This window comes from Erythrolamprus reginae, chromosome 7 (genome assembly GCF_031021105.1).
Source record: "Erythrolamprus reginae isolate rEryReg1 chromosome 7, rEryReg1.hap1, whole genome shotgun sequence".
Lineage (NCBI taxonomy): Eukaryota > Metazoa > Chordata > Lepidosauria > Squamata > Dipsadidae > Erythrolamprus > Erythrolamprus reginae.
In genome coordinates, this window is record NC_091956.1 from 62,626,212 (window position 1) to 62,640,482 (window position 14,271).

Sequence of the window (14,271 nt, forward strand, 5' to 3'; positions counted from 1 at the left end):
AGAGAAAGGAAAATGCTTCGTTCGCTCTGGACTGCCAAAGTCTCCTTAAGCGCCACCAAAAGGCTCCTCTGGCAGCCCAGATGGCTGGGATTAAAGGGGAAATGGCAGGAAACAGGCCGGGCCTTCGTGCCGCTCTCAAATTTCCTGGGAAAAGTTTCCGGGCTCAGGTTCTTAAGTAGAGGCAAAAAAATCTTGAACACCTTATTTAAAAAAGTTCTTAAGTAGAGGCACCACTGTATATCTCATAATCAAGAAGACTGGAAAGAACAACCGGATGTGAAGCCAATATCTGAAGTTAGAATGTCACCACCACCATCTTTATTACAAAACTACTGATAGGAGACATAAGATCATGGGTAAACTAGCTACAATCAACCCTTAAGACTAATTTCCAAGGCTCAGCAGAGAAGTACTATCATATAATATGCTAGAAGATGTCAACAGGACCCTCACAACAATATCATCATGATAACTCAGATCAGAGAACTGATTACATCTGTTGCAAGCCTGGAGATGTTTGGCTAGAGAATCAAGAGGAACAGCAGGGATAACACTTAGCTACTGAAAGAAATACAAGAGTCTCACTCCATCTGTAGCCATTGAGACTTTTAACCTCACCTCGAGGTTCGATTACTGCAACACTCTGCATGGGTCTACCTTTGAAAAGTGTTTGGAAACTTCAGATCGTGCAGAATGCGGCCGCGAGAGCTATCGTGGGCCTTCCCAGATTCGCCCACGTTTCTACAATACTCTGTGGCCTGCAGGGGAAGAGCCTTCTCTGTGGTGGCCCCGGCCCTCTGGAATCAACTCCCCCCGGAGATTAGAACGGCCCCCACCCTCCTTGTCTTTCACAAATTACTCAAGACCCACCTATATCGCCAGGCATGGGGGAACTGAGACACTTCCCCCAGGCTTTTATATTTTATGTTTGGTATGTATGTGTTGTATGGTTTTAATTGCTGAGGTTTTATATATCTTTTTCTTTTAATGTTAGATTTGTTCACTGTTATATTGTCTTTTATTATTGTTGTGAGCCACCCCGAGTCTTCGGAGAGGGGCAGCATACAAATCTAATAAATTATTATTATTATTATTATATTAAACAAAAGCTTACAGCACTGGATAAGGAGATACACTAGAGCTGTGATGGTGAATCTATCGTACCCTCTCTGGTGGCACGTGCGCTGTCGCCCCAGTCAGATCTCTGGCATTTATTTCGAGAGCTTCTGTTTGATGAACAAGCTCATAAAAGAAGAAGCTCATTTGAAAAAGGATTACCTCTTGACATGCTGCCCATGTTGGGATGTCCCATCTTCCGGCTAGCTGGTCTTCAGGTCTCTTGCACATGCGTGCATGTCCGTGCATGTGCGCGCACATGTCTACATGTACATATCCACGCACACACATTTGCATGCACACACATATCTGCACATGCACGCATGGTAGTGTGTTTGTGCGTGCACACACTTTTCAGTTTGGGCACTCCATGTCTAGAAGATTCGCCATCACTGTACTGGAGAAACAAAGACCAAGAAAGTAAATGCCCTGTTCTGCAGTGCAATATCACAGAAACAGCAGAGCCACTAAGAAAAACTGAACTATATTGGAAGGACATATGGGAAAAAGAGAAGGCGCATGACAGTAGTGCAAAATGTGCACAACTAGAGAACTGACCACAGCAATTTCACAAAAAAGAAACCAGTCATCATCACAGTAGCAGCAATCCAATAGTGGGTTGAGCATATGAAAGGTTGGACAGCATTCATCCCAGAGCACTACTGGCTAAAGAAACTAACAGCAGATTATGAATATCTAGTACCACAGATGAACCACTTGCTAGCAGCAGGTTCTAAGGCAGACTGGCTAAACTAAAGAAGGAGAGTGCTGATCATAAAAGTCATCTACAAGAGAATGGTACCAATCAACTACCAGCTGATAATAACCTGCCTCCTCAAAACATGTAAAGACTTATCAGACATTATAGCAAACTACAAGCGATATGGGGCAGTACAAGAACATTATTATTATTATTATTATTATTATTATTATTATTATTATTATTTATTAGATTTGTATGCCACCCCTCTCCGAAGCTTAGCTTAGAAAGGCATTAGAAACATCAGGCTCAAAACACAAGTCACTCATAAAGCAGCCATCTAAAAATCAAGGTCTAGATCCGTGATGGCGAACCTATGGCACGGGCACTGGAGTGCCTGAAAATAGCCTTAAAACAGCCCCCAAATGCCCCCAAAATAGACCACTTTCCAGTCCATTTTTGGGGCTGCATTTGGCCTTGAAAACGGCCTGAAAAACAGCCAGAAAATGATGGAAAAACCAGGCATGCATATGTCAGCCAGATGGTCCTTGGATTTCCGGTGTACGCACATGCACACATGTTCCAGTTTGGTCACTCATTGCCAAAAGGTTCACCATTAGTGGTCTTGATAGACCATTATGAACACAGCCTGGATTGGATACAGAAAAGCCTATGACTCAATGCAACCGGCATGATATGCCTAGCATTGAACAATGTCAGCCGGACACTAAGAACCCCAAGAGCTCCATGGTACTATGGAAGACAACACTAGAAATCAACTCAACTCACAAAAGTGTTTATCAGCATGTATCAAAATGATGCACTGTCTCTGCTGTTGTTCACTATTGGCTTGAGTTAAGCCTCCTCAGCCAGATAATCACAAATGATCACCAAGAATACAAGTTTGAGAGTGGAGCCAATATCAGATACTTCCTATACATGGATGACATCAAGTAGTACGCAAAGAATGAACAAGACATCAATTCGCTGATCCACTTGATATGGATCTACATTGAGGACGTTGGGATGTCATTTGCACTAGATTGGATGTCAAAGCTGTATCGGGGTTCTCTTTGATCTTGTAGGGTTTTTTGTGTGTGTGTATGATATGACTGTATGTTTTTTATATATTGGGGTTTCTTGTTTTTTAGACTTTTTAAAATGTATTATTGTTATTTTAGATGGTAACTATTAGATTTGTCATTGTATATTGTTTTTATCATTGCTGTGAGCCGCCCCGTGTCTACGGAGGGGGGCGGCATACAAATCTAATAAATCATCATCATCATCATCTTGGGTTGGGCATGACCAGAGTGGGTGTGACCAGCATGACATCACTCATGTTGGGGGCACTTGTGGCCCGAGTGCTCTGCGAGTGCAAAGGGGTCCCTGAGCTCCGTTTTCAGCTTCCTGCAACCCTCTACCAGTGAAAATGGAGCTCAGGGGGCATGTGCAGCAGATATTTCTGTGGTGGTTTGGATATTTATGGCTTATATTTGTACTGCTTAATTTTTTTAAAAAAAATTCTGTCTAGTTCTTTGATCCAAGCCTAATGTTACCTCCATGGTTTAACTTTTGTTGCATTGTTTTATAGGCTGCCTGCTGTTACTCAGGAAGATCATGAAACGAGGTCGACTTCCCAGCAGCAGTGAAGATTCTGATGACAATGGCAGTAAGTGCTTCCTTTTGTTGTACTGGGATCACACCAGGAGTATGAGCTTATTTACACAACTTCTAAAGTGATACTTTAAATAACAAAGGTATTTTGCATTGTATCAGCTGAGTAGTGTTTGCTAAAAGGTGGCTGAAATCAAGGTTTACCCCAGTAAGGCATTGTAAGAGTTACTACAATAAAAAATGTTTGAAATAAAAACACTGGTGTGGTTCCAAATGTTTAGGAAAATCTTATCTTTTAGAATAGTTTCTCAGTTCTCATAAATGTAAATTTATAATTTTTCTTCAGCACTTTTTTCTTTTCATCAGTTCACTAATATTTGAGGGTTATAGATTTTCATGACTCTTGATTTTCATTCTACAAGTGATCATTTGAAGCTTTAGTATCAATTATCAATAATACTTTTGAAGTATCAATTTACAAGTGATTACCTGGGAGAATTCAGTACAACACTTTATGAAACCTAAGTTGTTTTGCCCAAAATGAGCTTATTGACAGGGAAAATATTTTGTTCAAATATGTTTTTATAAGTTTTTATGGACAGAAAATCAAGTTGATCTTGTATCCCAGAATTGACAAATATGTGCAGTATCTAATATACATGCCCACACCAGGGAGCAAAAATACAATTTCAAAAGAATTAGACCTACAAAATTTTCCTGCCTTGGAATAGTGAACAAGTTTACAGTCTTTGCAGCTGGCAATGAATTTCCAAGGGGGATGTTATTTTACAGAGAAGGAGCTTGTGCAGAGAAGTCGTGTCTAGGAAATTGCTTCAAGATACGTAGTGTTCTGGAACTTTTTATTCCAGAAAACTATTCTGAACTTAGTTCAGAAAAAAGTAACAGAATTTGCATTATTAGTTTATATCAAATTATTTAAATGAGAAAGTATAGAAGTATTAATACATCAGTTTGCTATACTGTCATATGGGTGAATGTTCTATCCAAAATCATATGAACCATTGCATTCTAGACATCAGAGAGTTATTGTTAATGGCGAGTATTCTGAGCAGAGACAGGTTACAAGCGGTGTGCCACAAGGATCTGTTCTGGGTCCTATTCTTTTTAATATGTTTGTGAGTGACATAGGGGAAGGTTTGGTAGGGAAGGTTTGCCTATTTGCCGATGACTCTAAAGTGTGCAATAGGGTTGATATTCCTGGAGGAGTCTGTAATATGGTAAATGATTTAGCTTTACTAGATAAATGGTCAAAGCAATGGAAACTGCAGTTTAATGTTTCCAAATGTAAAATAATGCACTTGGGGAAAAGGAATCCTCAGTCTGAGTATTGCATTGGCAGTTCTGTGTTAGCAAAAACTTCAGAAGAGAAGGATTTAGGGGTAGTGATTTCTGACAGCCTCAAAATGGGTGAGCAGTGTGGTCGGGCAATAGGAAAAGCAAGTAGGATGCTTGGCTGCATAGCTAGAGGTATAACAAGCAGGAAGAGGGAGATTGTGATCCCCTTATATAGGGCGCTGGTGAGACCACATTTGGAATACTGTGTTCAGTTCTGGAGACAAAATTGAACGGGTCCAAAGACGGGCTACAAGAATGGTGGAAGGTCTTAAGCATAAGACTTATCAGGAAAGACTTAATGAACTCAATCTGTATAGTCTTGAGGACAGAAGGAAAAGGGGGGACATGATCGAAACATTTAAATATGTTAAAGGGTTAAATAAGGTTCAGGAGGGAAGTGTTTTTAATAGGAAAGTGAACACAAGAACAAGGGGACACAATCTGAAGTTAGTTGGGGGAAAGATCAAAAGCAACGTGAGAAAATATTATTTCACTGAAGGAGTAAGTAGATCCTTGGAACAAACTTCCAGCAGACGTGGTTGGTAAATCCACAGAAACTGCCTGGGATAAACATATATCCATCCTAAGATAAAACACAGGAAATAGTATAAGGGCAGACTAGATGGACCATGAGGTCTTTTTCTGCCGTCAGTCTCCTATGTTTCTATGTTTCTAGACCAGATGAAGAATCTGGTATTTGCAGTACAGTATCCAGGTTCACAGTGAGTAGTGCCTTCCAGTACAGCAGTGGTTGCAACAGATAGACAAGATGTATTTGTGCAAAATCTCTCCTGTCTACAGCTGCCATCTTTCCATGAGAAGGAGCCATGAATACAAGAAAATCTCCAGATTATTCACTGACTTAGTGGGGACTGTAACCTAATTTATGATGTGAAAAATCACTATAGATCTGGAAGAAAGGAGATGGCAAACCCCCGAGAACCATTCAGTTTTGTCATGCTGAGCTGAAGTCCAGCTACTGAAAAAGCCAGGGGAGAGATGTAAAATTAAGCAACATTAACCAATTGATAATACTTAATTACATGCTGATGGGTGGTGTCTCCCAGAATTTCCTCATAGTATCAATGGGAGAGTCCAGGATGAGTAACTCTAGTTTGTTAGCTCTACAGCTGAGTTTAAATTCTGAGGACCACTTTCCTGTTAACTGTCCCTAGTTCTTCAACTCAGCTCTGTGGACGCGCCTGGTTTAGCTCCAGAGAGCTTCTGTGAGAAAGAGTTGAATTTGGACTGATTTTCTTCAAAATCCCTGTTTTTCAAAAAAGTAGAAAGCTCGGCAAGGTTTTACACCTTGTGTTTGATGTCAGCTGTTTGGCGGGGCTCTCCGTGGCTGCGGATTTATCTCCGGTGGCGACCTGTTCTCTGCGGTGGTGGATTGAGCTTGGGCAGCAAGCCGCTTTGGCGATCGCTGACTCAGGCAGTGGTGGCTGCTTCTGCATCAAACAACAACTGAGGCCAGCTCGCTGAGGTGTGGTGGGTGGTTGGAATAGCGCTTTGTCGCAGCCCCTTGGCTTTCTGTGTCGGCGGATCGCAGCTTGGAGGGGGCGTTAGGCAAACGTTTTGCATTTTGGTGCCGTTTTGCAAATGGTTCTCAGGGCTCTGCAGCCGCCGTTTTGGACAGAACTATTAAGTTGTAACGCCGAGCCTCAAAAATAATGCTGAACCTGGCTTAGTCACTTTAGTTGTTAGCGGCTCTGTCATTGGGATCGACACATTTGAGCCCTGTAAATTGTAGGTGCAGTGAGTGGAAAACTGATGATTGGTGTGGCCCCTTGACGCTCTGAGTGGCCAGATTGACACTTCGATGGGCCAGACATTTGACGCAATTTCTAACAACAGAGGACATTTTCAAGTGCCTTTCAGGTACCATTCAAGTGACCCTTGTTGATCCAGATTTAAGGAGTGGGCTTGGAATCTCTGTCCATTTACAGACATACACCCCCCCACCCACCCCCGTTAAGGCTGCTGCAGCAGCGCTATCCCGTAAGACTGCCTAAAGATCAGCGGTGAGGGCAGTGTGTGTTGATAAGATGGTATTCCCCATCTTGCTGTTCGATCCTGTGTAATTTTAATCCTTTGGGATCACGGCCCGAGATGATGCTGCAGCTGCAGTGGGACCTAGGCTCCTTCCCAAACTTCATAATCATTCTCTGTAAACAACACTGAGCTGGCAGCAGAGCCCTTATTTCAGGCCTACACCAACAAAATGGAAGATAGTGGAGCATCTTTGGCTAGCTTTCTCCATCAGCAGAACTCCTTTTGTTACAGGCCCAGGTCAAGAGATTGAGATTTGGCAGTAGAGAGAGAAAATAGCCGCAGGCAGGATTGCGCAGTTAGTGGAATGGCATGGAACGCCGTTCCACCAGTGGAAATGAAACTGCACGTTCATGTTCGTCACTACTGGCAGTGTATGCGTGCACATGAGATTCAGCTTCTGCGCATGTACAGCAGCCGAATCTCATCACCCCACACAGGAAGGAGAGAAGCTTGTCGGGGAGATGACGTCGCTTTGCCTGCTTGCCAGGAAGGAGAGCAGCTCGTCGAGGAGACGACAGAGATGGCGGAGCGTGCTCTCCCCAACAAGCTGCTCTCCTTCCTGCAGGATTTCTTCCCGCTGGTGGCTTTCGGCCCGGATTGACTGCTGCTGCCGGCCTCGCACAGGACCCAACCCTGTGGCTGCTGGCTGGATGCATCAGCAGAGGCCCCCCGATCAGTCCCAGTTAGGAGCTGCCAATGGGAAGAAATCCTGCAGGAAGGAAAGCAGCTTGTCGGGGAGATGATGGTCGCCCGCGTTGCCCACTTGCCAGAGATGGGGAACATCATCTCCCCAACAAGCTGCTTTCCTTCCTGCAAAATTTCTTCCTGCTGGTGGCTCCCGGGCGGGACAGCTTCAGCCCATGACTCTGCGCATGCACAGGAAATGAAAGGTGGGGGCATGCATAAATGCCCCCGTGCCCCCCTCCTGAGCGTTCTTCTCTGCTCCCCACTGTCCTATTTCTACAGACCCCGCCAAGAGGGAACTCATAGAATCTGCTATCTGCTGGATATTTGAGTGATTTAGCTGATTCTTCCAGACCAAAAGTGGATGGGCTTCTATTCAATGTTGTTTATTGTACCAAAAACTCTTTTGGCTCATATGTATCTAGTCAGTTCTGATAGGAGGAGATAGTTCTGAAGTAACTTCATACAAAGCCATATAGGGTTTTATGAAACCCTACACAATATTCCTGTGATACCATGGTCTTTTGAGACTGAAGGATGCTAATGCAAAACCCAATATACTTGCATTTTTACCTTCCGTTCACTTGTGCCCAGTTGTCTTCTTGGACAAGGTCATGCAGGTATTGTGCCTAAGGTAGCACTAGAACTACTGCATCAAATTATCAGGGATAATAGCTAGAGGTATAACAAGCAGGAAGAGGGAGATTATGATCCCACTATATAGAGTGCTGGTGAGACCACATTTGGAATACTGTGTTCAGTTCTGGAGACCTCACCGACAAAAAGATAATGACAAAATGGAACGGGTCCAAAGACGGGCTACAAGAATGGTGGAAGGTCTTAAGCATAAGACGTATCAGGAAAGACTTAATGAACTCAATCTGTATAGTCTGGAGGACAGAAAGAAAAGGGGGGACATGATCGAAACATTTAGATATGTTAAAGGGTTAAATAAGGCTCAGGAGGAAAGTGTTTTTAATAGGAAAGTGAACACAAGGACAAGGGGACACAATCTGAAGTTAGTTGGGGGAAAGATCAAAAGCAACATGAGAAAATATTATTTTACTGAAAGAGTAATAGATCCTTGGAACAAACTTCCAGCAGACGTGGTTGGTAAATCCACAGAAACTGCCTGGGATAAACATATATCCATCCTAAGATAAAACACAGGAAATAGTATAAGGGCAGACTAGATGGACCATGAGGTCTTTTTCTGCCGTCAGTCTTCTATGTTTCTATGTTTCTAGACCAGATGAAGAATCTGGTATTTGCAGTACAGTATCCAGGTTCACAGTGAGTAGTGCCTTCCAGTACAGCAGTGGTTGCAACAGATAGACAAGATGTATTTGTGCAAAATCTCTCCTGTCTACAGCTGCCATCTTTCCACGAGAAGGAGCCATGAATACAAGAAAATCTCCAGATTATTCACTGACTTAGTGGGGACTGTAACCTAATTTATGATGTGAAAAATCACTATAGATCTGGAAGAAGGGAGATGGCAAACCCCCCAGAACCATTCAGTTTTGTCATGCTGAGTTGAAGTCCAGCTACTGGAAAAGCCAGGGGAGAGATGTAAAATTAATGGGATAAACATATATCCATCGTAAGATAAAATACAGAAAATAGTATAAGGGCAGACTAGATGGACCATGAGGTCTTTTTCTGCCGTCAGACTTCTATGTTTCTATTTAAAAAGAAAAGTTTTAAGTTTTCCTTTTGAAAAGGGAAGTGAAATTTTGAGAGCTATAATCCTAATATACTCTATCTGGAGTTCATATTTTGGACCTCTCACATGAGAGTTTGCTCACGAGATTTCACATGGAAATCCCTCATGGAACTTATTATCAGTATTACTATTGATTGCAGTATTTCAGAAGTATCAAAGATATATCGGTAGGCAGTGAGAATCCTTAGTATATTTATGAGGTAATTTCTGGAAAGGGAAGAATTATTTTAGTTATTAATGGCAGTGATAGCTTAATTTTTCTTAAAAGATGGATTGAGATCCTCCAGCATTTAAGAAAAGGGGTTAGTACTCTTTAATTTATTTAGCCAAGAGCCTCCTAGCATGTGGTTTGAGAGTGAGCTCTATGATAGAAGGCCTCATACTTGGAAATATTAACATATATTTTCTTGTAACAAAATGTAGTGAAACCATTCCTTATCAAGGATGCAGTTATTCAGTTTTAATAATTGAAATTATTAAACTCCAACGGCATTTTTCTGGAAGGCAGAAAAGAATGACAGAAGATGTGGAAATGGGACTTACTATATCTTAAGTAGAATTGGATAATGCCATTAGTAATAGCAATCTACCACCTAATTATGCAACTCTCATGTACAGTGTTCCCTCGATTTTTGCGGGTTCAAACTTCGCGAATAGCCTATACCACGGTGTTTCAAAAAAATATTAATTAAAAAATACTTCGCGGTTTTTTTCCTATACCACGGTTTTTCCCACCCGATGACATCATATGTCATCGCCAAACTAATAATTTTTGCAAATAAATAACAATTTTTTTTTTATTGTTAATAAATAATTATGTTTATAAATACCAGGATCATTAAGTGTCTTATTCAATGGTGAGTACCAGTAATAATGGTGAGTAAATGGTTGTTAAGGGAATGGGAAATGGTAATTTAGGGGTTTAAAGTGTTAAGGGAAGGCTTGTGATACTGTTTATAGCCAAAAATAGTGTACTGTATTTACTTCCGCATCTCTACTTCGGGGAAATTCGACTTTCGTGGGCGATCTCAGAACGCATCCCCCGCAGAAATTGAGGGAACACTGTATTGACCTGCAGTGGGAACAGAAAATAATAATAGGGTATCTTTTGAAGATACCTGCTTTATCAGGTCTTGTTCAACTATATTTTTCCAGATTACAAGAATGAAAGTTAAGATTCCTTTTATCCTAATAATCTCCAGTTTTTGGCATCACCTTGATCTGATTCCATTGTAATTCCAATTATAATTCCAATTATGAATTACAATGGCAATATATAACATTTCTACAGCCAAATGGCTTTAGAAGTCTTCATAAAGGTGAGAGTATAGATTTTACATCCAACTTTTTGCCACAGACTTCCTATTTCTCCAAGTTTCTCCAGAATTTCTTCTTGATGCTCTCTGAGTTTCGTTGCTTTCTTGCAGATATTTTGTTACCGGAATGAAATGTCTGCAAGCAAACAAATAAACTCAGAACACATGTAGGACTCTACATTACTATCCTGAACTATATATATTATTTTCTACATTGATTTATATAGTCTTGAATTATAGTCTTTTAAAGTTTTGTTTCATACCAAAATATAATCAAACAATTTTCCTAAAAAGTCTCATAATGACTTTCAACCTATTGTTTGATATTTCTTGTACTTGTAACTGAAATGAAACTGGGCACAGTGATTCCTTATTTTAAGAACTTCTTTCTACAATTATTTTTGAATTTAGAAATAATTTAAGTTGACAGATCTCCTTGAGTTAAAAATGTGACTTAAGGAAAGAGGTTATTTGTTTACTGTTAATATTGCTATCAAATTGAGTAAGGTTGAAGTGCCAAGCAATGTAGTTAAATCTTTCACCAACTCTGTATGATTTTAACCATGTGGATTTTTGTCTTCTGTGACGTGAAACTGGATGCCAACAGACAATGTGTTTTATTAGAAGAAATACTTGACCAAAGGAAATGTTAGTTGGATACCCAATACTGTGAAAGGATCTGTGAGTAGGTCATGCTATGAGAAATAGTATTTCCCATATCTCCTTTTTTTCTGTTTTAATTCTTTTCAGAAACTTCTATTCAGAAACAAAATAGAAAGTTAAAAACTAGGTAAAGAAAGGGAGAATGAATGTCACTTTTTTTCTTTTTCCAGCAGGAAGAGGGAGATTATGATCCCCCTATACAGAGTGCTGGTGAGACCACATTTAGAATACTGTATTCACTTCTGGAGACCTCACCTACAAAAAGATATTGACAAAATTGAACGGGTCCAAAGACGGGCTACAAGAATGGTGGAAGGTCTTAAGCATAAAACGTATCAGGAAAGACTTAATGAACTCAATCTGTATAGTCTGGAGGACAGAAGGAAAAGGGAGGACATGATCGAAACATTTAGATATGTTAAAGGGTTAAATAAGGCTCAGGAGGAAAGTGTTTTTAATAGGAAAGTGAACACAAGGACAAGGGGACACAATCTGAAGTTAGTTGGGGGAAAGATCAAAAGCAACATGAGAAAATATTATTTTACTGAAAGAGTAGTAGATCCTTGGAACAAACTTACAGCAGACGTGGTTGGTAAATCCACAGTAACTGAATTTAAACATGCCTGGGATAAACATATATCCATCCTAAGATAGAATACAGGAAATAGTATAAGGGCAGACTAGATGGATCATGAGGTCTTTTTCTGCCGTCAGTCTTCTATGTTTCTATGTTTCCTTTCAGTAATGGAACCCTTTGGTAAGACAACTGGGTACAACTGGAGTGATGCCTTTCACAGTAGATATGAGATTTCCTAGTCTGCTTTGCCTATTAAGGTTGATACAGTATGTAAGAAACATCTGCAGATATTTCTGCTTTAAGAAGAATAACAGTATCTGTAATATACTTTTGTCATGGACTCTTATTACAACAAAAGGCTTTTGTTTAGAATGGTTTCTGTTGCAGGCAATTTTCTGTGGAATGCCTGGCATGTGGCTCATTGTAACCTGCACTGCATGGGATTAGCAGGAAGTTGAAATAAGGTTTTATGATGATGGGCTGGTTGCTCAGATTACTTCCTTGTTTGCTCCAGCCATGTTGTTTTTCCAACGAATTGTGCTCCTAGCAATTGTGCCAACTCTCATTCAAAATAGAATGCTTGAAAAGAGAGAGGCAGATGGAAATTCTAACAGGAAGCAGGAGCTGCAGCTAGGCATGCATGTACGTTATAAACTCTTGTGGGATGACCAGATTTAGCCATATAAGAAGCAATGCATTTACTGGCAGGGGAAATGTGTATACTGTAGTTTGTAAGAGTGTTCTGGCTTTGAAGTGTTAATGAAATGGTAACAGCCTGGAGTGCGCCTAAGAAATAGTTGGATCTCAGCAGCTGGTTTTACAACACTGTTCTTCATTAGGCATGCTGGACCTAATCTTCTGCCACGCAGCATAACATATTGGTTGTTGGCTTGTGCTCTCTGGGACACCGGATGTGTTGTGGCAGCTTATGAGAAACTTAATCCTTTAAAAAAATGTTAAAATCTATCTTCTCTTTTTTGCTTACTCCTTTGGAAGAATACATGTATAGCAAGATATACAGAAGACGTGCAAATGTTTAGAGAATATAAACATTCAGCATGATATTTATGGCTGGTTAACAGGTCCCCCCCCCCCCCCCCCCAAAAAAAAAAAATCTCTGCAACACATCGCTTTCTGATCATAGCTTTTCTTTAAACAAAGTAGCCATTAAATGTGCCTTTATCTGCATGAAGCAAGTGCCATATATTCTACATGTAAGTGAATAATCTGTAAACCTCATTTGAGATGCTCTTGATATGGATCTTGGAGCAGAGTGGAATACACTGAGAAAATGTAACAGGGATCATTCTTTTAAGTCTCGGGTCCAAAGCTGCAAAATGGTTTTTCAAATATTCAGATACTTTGATGTACCATGGTTGTTTCTTCATCCATATCATCTGAAAACTAAGCAGGCCTTTTCATGAAGTAGGCAGGTAGGTTTGATTATAGATTTAGTGCTCTAAAATTGTATTTTATGGTAAACAGCAGTGTTCCCTCTAATTTTTTGGGGGGGTGGGCGGAAAAGTATAGTGTCTGAGCGGCAGTCCCTTCGGGACTGGGCGGCACAGAAATAATAAATAAATAAATAAATAAATAAATAAATAAATAAACAAACAAATAAATAAAAAACCCACCCTGTTTTGCCTCAGAGAATTTCAAAATAAAATACTGTACTGTGTGTCTATAACAGTGAGCTCATAAAAGGGCAACTCTATCAATATCAAAATGCCACTTAAATAGTTGAGCTAGTTTCAAACTAGATTTTGATTTTCTTTCTCTCTTCCTTACTCCCATTCTTTTTCTTTCTCTTTTCCTTCCTCTCTTTTTTCTATCTGTTTCTCTCTCTTCCTCCCCCTCTCTCTCTCCTTCCCTCTCACTCGTTCCCTCTCGGCTTCTGGGCAGGTTTGGAAAACTCTGAGTTGATGATGATTTTTAAGTGAGCGATTGTTCACTGCTCAGCTTAGAGGGAACTATGCTGAACAGTACAGTGATTTTTGTAGTGACACAACCTTCCTTTAATGGGACTGATTGCTACAGTCTTATCTGCCCAGTTATTGTATGTTTTTTCAGCCAGTCTTCCTTGCTTCTCTGTGCATGCCCCAGTCAGATGTGAAATAGTTGTCTCCGCTGTTTCATCTCGAGCAAAACCATTCCTGGACATCCGGATTTCTGGATTCAGGTTTATTCCTTTCAATTTAACCACTCAAAAAATATTATTTTTTAAAGGGACAATTCCAAGCCCACAAGTCCTTTGGATGTTCCGAAGCGGTTGTCTTGTTGCCATCGTGTCCTGCCAATTCTGGCTTCTGGGACATTTGGGGGCCATTCAGCACCTTCCCACTGCTCCTCTGTGGCTATAGCATTTTGGAGGCATTCGTTCCGATGGAGGCTTTCTTCCTCAGCGCAGCTCCATTGCCTTTGGCAACTCTGCAGAATTTTTATTACCCAAAGAAAACTGAAA

At 40.6% G+C, this 14,271-nt stretch overlaps 1 protein-coding gene across 1 annotated transcript in view; it reads left to right on the forward strand.

The window, feature by feature from the left end:
* Positions 1-14,271, forward strand: part of JADE1 (jade family PHD finger 1) — a 76,719-nt gene that overhangs the window by 13,606 nt on the left and 48,842 nt on the right. Inside the window, exon 2 of the mRNA XM_070758151.1 lies at positions 3,411-3,488. Within this exon, the coding sequence (XP_070614252.1) occupies positions 3,411-3,488 (78 nt within the window). The remainder of the gene's footprint in view (positions 1-3,410; positions 3,489-14,271) is intronic.